The sequence below is a fragment of the Labrus bergylta genome, chromosome 2 (assembly GCF_963930695.1).
Source record: "Labrus bergylta chromosome 2, fLabBer1.1, whole genome shotgun sequence".
NCBI classification, from domain to species: Eukaryota; Metazoa; Chordata; class Actinopteri; order Labriformes; family Labridae; genus Labrus; species Labrus bergylta.
Genome location: NC_089196.1, coordinates 35994959 through 36005719, shown reverse-complemented (window position 1 = coordinate 36005719; position 10761 = coordinate 35994959). Strand labels below are relative to the sequence as shown.

General features: G+C 45.3%; 1 protein-coding gene across 2 annotated transcripts; it reads right to left on the bottom strand.

Moving 5' to 3' along the window:
- Nucleotides 1-394: 394 nt before the first annotated feature.
- On the bottom strand, nucleotides 395-9272 carry bmp3 (bone morphogenetic protein 3). Of its 2 annotated transcripts, XM_065951828.1 has the most exons (4): nucleotides 8902-9272; nucleotides 8528-8822; nucleotides 5427-6331; nucleotides 395-1506 (listed from the first exon to the last, which is right to left on the bottom strand). In XM_065951828.1, the coding sequence occupies exons 1-4, from the start codon at nucleotides 8902-8904 to the stop codon at nucleotides 1315-1317; spliced, it is 1395 nt and encodes a 464-aa protein (XP_065807900.1). In that variant the 5' UTR covers nucleotides 8905-9272; the 3' UTR covers nucleotides 395-1314. The 2 variants fall into 2 exon arrangements, with proteins under 2 accessions (XP_065807900.1, XP_020512769.2); XM_020657113.3 differs by having other exon boundaries at nucleotides 8528-9271.
- Between the last annotated feature and the right edge of the window lie 1489 nt (nucleotides 9273-10761).

Sequence of the window (10761 nt, the reverse complement as noted above, 5' to 3'; positions counted from 1 at the left end):
TGATCCTCGATGACTATCACCGCCTACGAAGGTCAAACAAAGTCTTCAATAATCCAACAAAGCGTTAAGTCACTCTAATAGTCCTGTGATTTAACATGTTTGTTTAAAGGTCACATATCCTCTAAACATGTGTGTGAAGTTTCTTGTTCTAAATCCACTCTGATCCTGTATTTGATCATGTCTATGAACCCCTCTATTTCAGCCCTGCTCAGAACAGGCTGTTTCTGTGTCTGTACCTTTAAATATGTAAATGAGCTGTGTCTGACCACGCCCCCTCTCTGGAAGGGCTCGGGTGTACTCGGTGCTTTCTCGCTCCAAACGGTTCATCGGTTTCAGGAAAATCTCCAAACGGCCTGTTTGAGCACACATTTTCTGAAAAGTGGAGCAGGCAGAAGACGGAGAGGATGGACTTTTCTCAACATTGGGGGGTTTGTAGACAGACTAGAGACACATATTTGTGTTCGAGGAACATGGGGAAGTGGATTTTGAATATGTGACCTTTAATGAAGCAGTTTTTTCCGTTTTCTTGCCGAGTTTGTACATGTTCTTGCGAAGCGATGGTTTAATGGATCTCCTACCAACACTAACTGTAATAATAGAACCACATATGAAAAGTAGCTTACTCTTTTTCTTATAATAAAACTCTGTAAATGTGTTTTCTGTACAACAAAGGAGCAGTGATCCTAACACCGACGTGTACGCCTCTCTGTCCCGCCTGCATCAAAGTTCTGGCTTTGGAATCTAATATATCTCTGTATAGCAGCCAAGCCAATAATTATACAATAACTTCTCATATAGTGAATAACACAGTGATAGTACAGACATAAATACATACACAGAGTAACAAAAACCATGCAAGTGCGAGTCTGACTTGGTGGTAAAAACCAAAGACAACTTAAAGCTGTGGAGGAACGAGGCCAACGTTCAAACTGACCGGAGCTTCCTCCAGTTTTTGTCTCTCTGATGCCTCGACAGGTTTTTTATGTGGGAAGTAAGTTCATGCTTGCCGTCACCCCGCCATTGTCCAACAAATCACTCAGCAGGGGTGATCCAATCAGAGTATGGCAAAGGGGAAACAGTGGTGCAGGATGAAATTCCAGGTACCTTGAATACGATCCGTTCGTCGTCCTGAACAGTTTTCTTTCCACCTGGAGCATCAGGAAGTTCTCTCCTCCAGTGCAAACAGTGAGTGTTGTTCAGTGGGTGTTTGTAAGGGAATATGTGTACGACTGAAGAAATGGGAAGAGACAGTTTGATGGGGTTTGGCGGCTTTTCTGTACGGGAGAGATCTGACGCTAACGGGATTTTAAAAAACTATCGACACGCGCAGGAGTCCACGGTCATGTTGGGGTAAACCTTCAGTACCACGTTCTTGTCCTCGTCGAAGAAGAGGATGCTGAGGGAGGACATCTTCTCCGGGACGCAGCACGGCTCGGGGATGCCTGGGACGACGCCCACCGCCCGCACTATACTCTGGATGGTGGCGTGGTTCGACGGCTTCAGAGCCTAAAGCAGAGAGACAAAAGCGGTTAAACAAGATCCTTAAATCACAACCAGGAACTTTAAACAGATGGTTCTACTTTGATGATCTACAGAAGTAATAATAATGATAATAATAATAATAATGATAATACATTTAATTTGTAAAGTGCGTACTGTGTACACATTTTTGCAAAAAAAATCTCAAAGTGCTACAGGAAAAAAATAAAATAGAAACAAAAACACATTTTTATTTAAAAGTAAAAGATAAGTATCAAAAGTAAAAGTAAACTTCAAAAAAAGTGTCTGCACAAAAAAAGCGATGGTAGGATGATGGACCACCACCACCGCTGACCTCATTGCCAAAAAAACCTTTAGAAGCGCCGACCTTTTGCATGGACAATGGACATAAACTACATCCCCCATGGTGCATCAGTGTCCTTTTGTTTATGTTTGATATCTGTTTTATTTAGATACTTTTGGCTGGCAGAAAGTGTCATAAAGCAGAAGAAGAGGAACACAAGCGGAGAGACATTCTCTGCAGACGATGCAGTTTCCTGTTTGTTTTTGGACCACTGTGCTTGCCGTAATCGTGCATGCATTGACTTTCTTGTTCTGTTGTGGGATAATTAACAACATGTCAGATCAACTTGGCGCCGTATTCATTGGTTAATGTTATTTTGATTCTTGTTTGGCCTGCTGAAAGTCTGTCTAATTATGTGACTGCTCATTTCAGCTCCATCTGACTTTGTCACAGTGATGTCATTATCTGGATACTTCTATAGAAACCATTCTTTCATGTCTTATTTCTATCATATCCTATCAAATAATGTTCAAAGCAAAGGAAATAAGTTCATGCTAAATGTTTCCATCTTGGGTCATGCAGAGCACATTGTATCTTTGGGTATTAGCATTAGCATCCAGTCTTTGGAGCCAACGAGCGGCTGCAGGTCGCTTTAAGTCAGAGTCCAATAAGAGAGAGGCGTCTTCCCACACAGCGTTATGACCCCGTCAGCTTTTAACCGTAGTTATTAAGCAGCTTCTGAAGCTTCAGCCTGACAAAGGAGATGGAGGGAGGAGGGGGCCGCTTTACGCCCCAGGCTCTACTCCTGGGACTAATTACATCCGACTACAAAGGCGGCGACTCCGAGGTAATGAATTAAGTGGATGGATCTCGTGCATTCCGGCCATGTTTAAAATACCTGTGATGTTATCTTGTTGACGGGGGGCCGCGAGCTGCGAGGGGGAGCGGATGTTTCCGATCAGAGGAAACTCTCTTTGTTACGCTCTTCTTTGTGTTCTTTTTGGCCTTCCAACCCGAGGGTGATGTTTTCCTGCACAGAGGTGAAGCTGGCACGCGCTACAGCCCGACTTCTTGTTTTTCCTCCAGCTCATAAAGGTCCAGTGATTTCTGATGCCGCTGTTTTCCACCTGTTCCTCACGGCCTTTCAGATGACATCACTTTGGATAAACTCTTTTTTTATGACTTAATTTGAGCTGCAAACTCCTCAAAGACTGAACGATCTGAGATGAACTGAAAGCAGAATCACTTTGTCCTGGCAGTGAAAGATGAAAGCAGATGGCGTTGGTTTCTGGAGGTCTCTGCACCGTTACCATCTTTAATGTGAGGCAGATCAGGGACTTCTCGTGTGTGACATAATGTCATACAGAGCAGTAAACGCAGGACAACAAGATTTACAGATAGCGTGTTTGATTTACATAATATGTTCCATACAGAGTGAAGAAAACAGTGAGATGTTTAACAGATTTCTGTGCTGCATGTCGAGTTCTGGAGATGCATCGTGAGTCTGTATGATGAAACCTGATTCATCAATATACTTCTTAAAGAGGCGGTGACCACCAGCTGGTCGACCATTTCAAACAGAACCTGTTTGGTAAAGGGTTCATGGTTAGAGAAAACATGCTCGACTCCTTTTCAACGACAAACAAACTGGGTGCTGAATCTCAAAAGAAAGGACAGAACGGACGTGTTCGAGCAGACGCTCTTCTTCAGCGTGCGAGAGCGTGGAGGGCGGTCCTTATTGTTTTTCTTGTTGAAACACGTGTTGGATGTTTTGTAAGGCTGTGTGCGTCGTCTCACAGCGTCATGGTCGTTCCTTTATGTTCTTGAATTCTCCTACCTTTGTTATCTTGTCTCTCATGTTGTGTTTGGAAGAACTTGTGCAACATATGTTTTGTTGTTTTGCAACACTTGCAGTAGCGGAGCGAGTGTGGGGGCAGAAGGTGCGGCCGCCCCGGGCCCACTGTTGTCTCAAGGGGCCCACTGTTGTCTCAAGGGGCCCACTTTGAGCCAAATTTAACATGCATTTTGTTATCTAATTGAATTTTTGAATAAAGTTAAATTGACTGAATCTGAATCTCTCTTTTCTTTTGCCGCAATCAAGACACACGATGTATTTTGTAGAGCAGAGAGGGGCCCCCCTCCACTGCCAAGGAGGTTCTCAACTTCGGCAGCAAACAGCACCAGCAGGGTGCTGTGGCCTGTTTGTAATGTCATTGATTCCACCTCTTAGCACCCCCTTCGCTGGGCCCCCGCTGCTGTCTGGAGTTTTAAAAACCTCGTCGTGTGTCTGCTTTATTTCTGTTTCCCTCGCTGTTTTTCGTAACATTAAAAGTGTAAAAAACCAAATAAAAAATGTTTTCTCATTGACAGCTCAACCCTCAACAACTCAACCTGGCAAGTCTCCTCCCGCTGCTAGCTCCACTAACGTAAACGCTACTAGCCAAGCAAATAAACATGTTCGCGAGAGCACCCGTTAAGTCTGCTTTACTTGTTTAATCGGTGGAATATGTGCACAGACATATCAGCACTTGTGCTGCTTAAACATCAGCAGGTCACTCACTGATAAGTCCCTGTCACTGTAATAACACTCTTTGTAATCTGCAGCGGCATTTCTCTTAGTCCCGCCCCGTCTTGTATCTCCATACAGCCGATATTATACCATAAATGCTAAACTACATTACAGTTTAAGGGTCCACTATAGGTCCCCGCCCCCTCTGCAATGAGCCATAGGCTCCGTGTCTGAACACTTCAGCTTGTTTATTTATTTTCTAGTCTTCTGAAAACACTTTGACACCATATTCACACCCTGATGGTAGAGGCTGCTGAGTAAAGTGACCATCAGAAGTAACTCATCCATTCATACACACTCTTATGCCGCCGACAAGCAGTGGGAGCAACTTGGGGGTTAAGTGTCTGGCCCAAGGTCACATTGGACATATGTCAGCAGGAGCTGGGGGCTCGAGCGCCGTCCCTCCAGAAGTGGACCTCAGCTCATCTCTGTCATTGTGTAGAAACTACGTTGTCTCATGTCTCATTCAGCGGTCAGTAAACTCTCAGTATAAACTCCTAAAGTCATCGGTGACGAGCTTTGAGTGTGAGCTAGAGCAGGTAAGAGGTAGAGAGCGAGCAGGGAGACAGGGAGGCGTCTGATTGGTTCATCAGATTGGTACCTCGTGGCAGACATTGGTTGAAGTTTTTACAGACTTACAAACTGATACAGATGATGGATTTTCTTTGTTCCTTTTTCAGAGAACATGAGTTATTCATTTCTGTCAGGACCTAAAGACAATTTACACCAGAATCTGAAAAAGTGGATCTGGAGGAAATGACCGACCCTGACTTTAACATCGGCATCGGCCAAAATCGACAAATAATGTAACACGAGCCAATAGGAGTAGCCGATGCTTATATGTGGCCAACTAATTCAATGCTGATATTTGGTTGACCTAACTTCTGATTCTGGAAAGAGGTTTCCCATCGGGGAGAGGAAGCCTCCTGTTGGTCAAACGTAAAGAGAAAACTACAGCAGTGATCGAGTCTTAAAAAAGAAGTCGAGCAATCATCGGAAATGTGATCATAACGATCTGTGAAGCTCTAGAATGCACACACATTAAAGTTTGCTTTTCAATCCTGCGAGTCTCACCTTGGGCATGGGGAACTGGCAGGATCCTGAGCAGTAGTAGGCGTCAAACGACTTTGGCGATATAATCCATTCGCTCCATCCGATGTCGGCGAAGTCCACCTTCAGGTAGCGGCGGGCGCAGTTCCTCGGCTCGTTCCACTGCTTCTTCCGCGCCTTTTTAATCGTCTGTTCGTCAAACTGCAGCAGGGGCATCTTGTGCCGCTGGTTCTTGCCTCTCGTCTTTTTGCGCGGCCGGCGGGCCTGCTTGTTCTCTAAAGGTTCGTACGGACTCGCCTCGTCCCAGCCCGTCGTCTCGTATGGATACTCGGGCCCGGGGAGCTCGTTGTTCTGCAGTGGCAGCAGGACGTTCACAGAGCGTGTGCGGCGCGGCTTCCTCTGCTCGTGTTCTGTGTCGTTTCGCTCTCGAGGACGCAGTTTCTGGAGGCCGTGCGGGACGGCGCCCTCGCCTCCCACCAGGTGGCGCCTCTGCAGAGTGGCGACCACACTCTCGGGTTCGGAGATGGCCGAGTCGTTGGCGTAGACCAGGATGTACGGCGAGCGGTCAGACAGCAGCTCCTTCCAGGGCCGGGGTCCCTGCGAGACCACGTCGATCCCGATGAGGAGCTGGTCGTGGTTTTTGGCCTGGTTGACCACGCGGGTGACGTCCTTCCACTGCCACGAGATGAAGTCCCTGTACAGCGTGGACACGTTGATGCGAACGTGTCCCAGAGTCCTCGTGCGGTTGTCCACGGAGGCGAAGCTCCAGACGACCATGTGGATGTGGCTGTGCCTGCGGGGCCCGTGGCGGCTCAGCGTGCTGTTGTGAAGGTCTCCGATGTAATAATGAAGAGTGGCCGACAGGACGTCCTCAGACTTAGTGAGGGACGTCAGGTTGAAGATCTGCAGCTGCTTCTGGTTTATCGTTCCTGAGGAGAGAATCACAAACACCACAGAGTTTAAAAATACGAGTTAAAAACAGAAACAAGTTCAAATGTAGTAAAAACATCTGGGACAAGTTAAACACAATTAACTCTTCATAAACTCAACACTCAACTAAATCTTTCAGTTTCAATAAACCTGATCTTAAAAACAGCCCATTGGTGTGCTCTCTATAGTGGACTTTATGAATGATTCTTACCGCTCTTTTCTGTAAAATAAATAGCGGATCAATGTTTGTGATGTAAGTGTTACCCCACACTTCAACAAAACTAAAATAAGGCAAAATAAGTGAACAGTACCTTACAATCCAAGATAAACTTTGTTTTGTTTAAAACAAAGATATTCTTGGACACTTTTTTTTTAACATGAGCTATATGTGATTTCCACGTTAACTTATCATCCATTTACTGAGAGACATTCTCCTCACACACAAACAGAAACCAGTGGGGGGGCGGCTGTAAATAAAGATGGATGGATTCATTTCCTGGACGCTCTGCAGCCGAGAGGACTCGATGAAGAACTGATTTTTTTCTCTTGTTTCTTGTCACTTTTCTCGACTAGAGCAAAATGTGTCAAACTTTCAGATTTAAAATTTGACTTATTTATGTATAAAGCACATTTCAGCAACAAGTCATTACAAAGTTATGAAAGGACTTCGGCATGTTTGTTTCTTTTCTAGTTTTTTGATGACTCTTTATTCTATCACTCTGTTCATGTTTTCAGGAGCTGAAGCCGCCTGGACTCAAGTCCGCCTTCTGCGAGTGACCCGACAGTCTGAGCCTGAAGCCACAGAAGAAGAGCCTTATCCGCAACGTCTGCGGCTTTAAAAAAGAGGAAATGTAAGACTTTGGCATGAAATACTGTCGATACAAATCGTGTTAAAGAGAAGAAATAAATTATGTTGTACTCTTTATTTAACTGACAACAAGTTGAAATAAATCGGTTTTCATTCAAAACAAGCACCGGTCAATCTCAGGTTTTATTCTTCAGTTTACTTTACTTGTAATTTCAGTTTAGTCGTTAAGTCAGCCTCGGCCTGCGAGGCATCAGCAGGACGCTCTGCCACTCTGTTCAACTCTATCTGGATTATTTATTTGAATTGAAGGTATTTCTGTTTGACTCGTTATCTTAATGGCATCTGAAACTTTTCTCAAAGTTGGAAATGTTAAATTAGTTCAAATAACTTGAACACAAAATATGAAATGAACTTGTAGTTAACCTGACATGAGACGGACGCTGAAGCTGTCAGGACTGAAGTTTCTTTCTGGATTATCAGATTAATCATGGCTGTGTTTCTGGAGAGGAGACTTTGAATTTAAATACTTCAAACTTTAAGAAATACGAGTGAGATGTTGTTCATGTGTTGTTGTCTGATGGTAACAGAAACTCATTTTACCTTAAATAAAAACCTAAACTGTCTGCATGACTACAAAGCTACAGAGAAAATGTGCTGGGTGAACTGGCCCTTTAAAGGCTGTGTCATAAAGCCAGCAGCCAACAGGTGGCGGTATAATCCTACAAACCTGGACCCCAAAACGGAAACTCTCTAATACTGCCCACATCAGAGTGATAAAGAGTTTAATTTAGACTTTAATAACTCAGAGCGTCTTCAGATTAAAGTTCATTTTAAAGTTTGAGACTTTAATAAATCAGCTGAGCTTCAGAACCTCAGAGAGAGGGGGACGGGGGGGGGGGGGACATCTCTCCGGTTCTGCAGGCTGAGCAGCTGCCGGACGCTGGAGGGAAAAATCAGAGTGAACTATCTTGACTCTCAAATCTGAAGGAGTGAAAAAAAGATCTGCTGCGGAATCTCTGAGTAACAGGTTGATCACATTTCCATGACTGGATCAACAGGTGGATTTCAGGTTCTGCTCAATAAACCAGCCCGTGAATAAACAAATGTCCCACTTTTGACCGTATCTTCTGATCTGCAGTCTTAGATATAAATCATAAATATATTTTTTGAAACAGTAAAGAGTGCGTGTGTTTGTAAGGCGCCAATATTGCGCACAAAATCTGAGGCCACGCAGCTCGATGTAGTTGCAATTTGTGGATTATTTCAATTAAGCAAGGCTGCAAATGAAGAATAAATCTACTAAGAATCATTCAACATGACGTGCGCACTCTGTCTACATCTGCAAAGTTCAGTTTTTGTTATTTTGCGTAAAAGTTTGGAGACCTACCCCAGTGCGCTTTGAAACTCCGGACCGTGTTTCCGTCCTTGAAGGGAAATCCAGCTTGGTTGTACTTCGCGTAAAGCATCTGCATGTGTCCCGTCAGTGTATCCTGTAAGAGCGGGTCCTGGTCCTCCTTCACGGGCTGCTTTTTATCCACCGAGTGCGTAAAATCCACCTTCCGTCTCTCGGGGAAATTGTCCGTTTTCAGCATCGCGCAATATCCAACGCACAGATAACTCCATCCGTAAAGTAACACGAGCACAAAGCGGGGGTAGAGAGCCATGCTGGAGCCGCTGACACGCTTTAGCAGCAAGAAAGAAAAGATGGTGAAAAAACAGAGCACGTTTCCAAAAGTGGTCCCTATCTCCAAAAAGACATACCATCACCTGAGGAGGAGCCCTCTGAGTGAAAGAGAGACCATCACCTCTGACAGCACACACACACACACATACACACACACCACACACACACACGCACACACACACACACACACACACACACACACACGCACACACACACACAGAGGAGGCTCCTGTAGTCTGGGGGTTATCCAGGAGTTTCTGCTGTCAGGTCAAAACGTGAGACGGTGAGAGAAAAGGTAAAAGTTCCAGCTGAAGGTGAAGATGCTGCAGGAGTGAGCGACGCGCTGTGAGCTGCACTCACCCGGCTCAGCTTTCAGTGAAGGAAAAGCATGTTGTGCTGGGTGTTATAGGGCGAGTGGGACCAGCTGGGTATTCCTCTCTCTCGCTCGCTCGCTCTCTCTCTCTCTCTCACACACACACACACACACACACACACACACACACACACACACACAGAGAGAGAGAGAGAGAGAGAGTTTCCTGTTCCAGATACTTTTACGCACATTCAGCCTGGGGACAAATCATCTCATGTTATCAGGGGCGGGAGGAGGATTTTTTTTTTCGGGTTATTTAAGGCGATTTAGGAAAAACATAAATAAAGGACATTCCTCCCTCAAAAAAATGAAGTGCTTTAAAACTTCCAAACGGCAGGCAGCCACAGAGCGGGCCCTCCGTGCGTCATGTGTCCGGCGCAGAGCTGTGCGTCTGGGCCGCGCTGCTGCTGAATGAAGCGGCTTACTGTCGCATTAAAGGCTCTCTCTCCTATTTAGTTTAGTTCAATGGAGTTAAGCACACACATCCTGTACCATCACGCTCCAATCCGGATGCTGTACTGTGCCCCCCACCTCCCCGCACCCCACCGTCCCCCTCAACAGCCCATCCAGGCGGGTTTAAACCCCCTATCCAGCCACCCCCCCCCCCCTGCACACCCCCCCACCGTCTGGGCTCCTCTTTCAGGGGCGCTCGGGAGGAAATGATTAGAGCATTTCCCCGCCCTTAGACATCTGATGGCAATAATATTAGCATGCCATGTCCTCCAGAGCGGTCAACACACTGAACAGCTTCAGCTGCACAGAGACATCACAAACAACAGCAGGAGGAAGTCAGGTGGCAGCCAATCAGAGCGTCTCTTACATTCTCACAGTCCTGCAAACAGACCTGAACGTTCAAGTACAGCAGCTTTTTACAACCTTTATGATATTTAAAATATAGCAGAGTGGGGATTGTGTCAACACTCTCAGTTACTCAAAGACCAAACATCTAAATATTAAACTTATCTGCTTATTACTCACATCATTTAAAAATAAAAAACCCAACACATGTGCAGTATTCAAATGGAAGCAGTCACAAGTTGCAGTCAAGCAGCAACCTCCAAGAAAAGATTAAGAATTGTCAAAAAGCTGCAGTTCCTCCAGTGTCCACTAGAGTCTGTCTCCTGCAGTGAGTCAGTCCCCATAGAGCTCTATGTTAAAATGTCCAACTTTACAGCTGCAGTTCCTCCAGTGTCCACTAGAGTCTGTCTCCTGCAGTGAGTCGACATATCCCAAGATTCATTTGTCTGATTTAAATGTCGATATTGGTTTGAACTCAGTTGAAAAGCTACAAATACGGTTTATTTTGGGTCTTTTTACACCTAGGACAATTGATAGAGTCAAAAATCAGACAGAGAGCGTGCAGAGGAAATCTCAAACACACAAAGATGATGTGAAAGTTAAGTCTGAATCCAGCTCCCAGTTTAGTCTGGATCCAGCTCTCAGTTGAGTCTGGATCCAGCTCTCAGTTGAGTCTGGATCCAGCTCTCAGTTGAGTCTGGATCCAGCTCCCAGTTGAGTCTGGATCCAGCTCCCAGTTGAGTCTGGATCCAGCTCTTTACCTCAT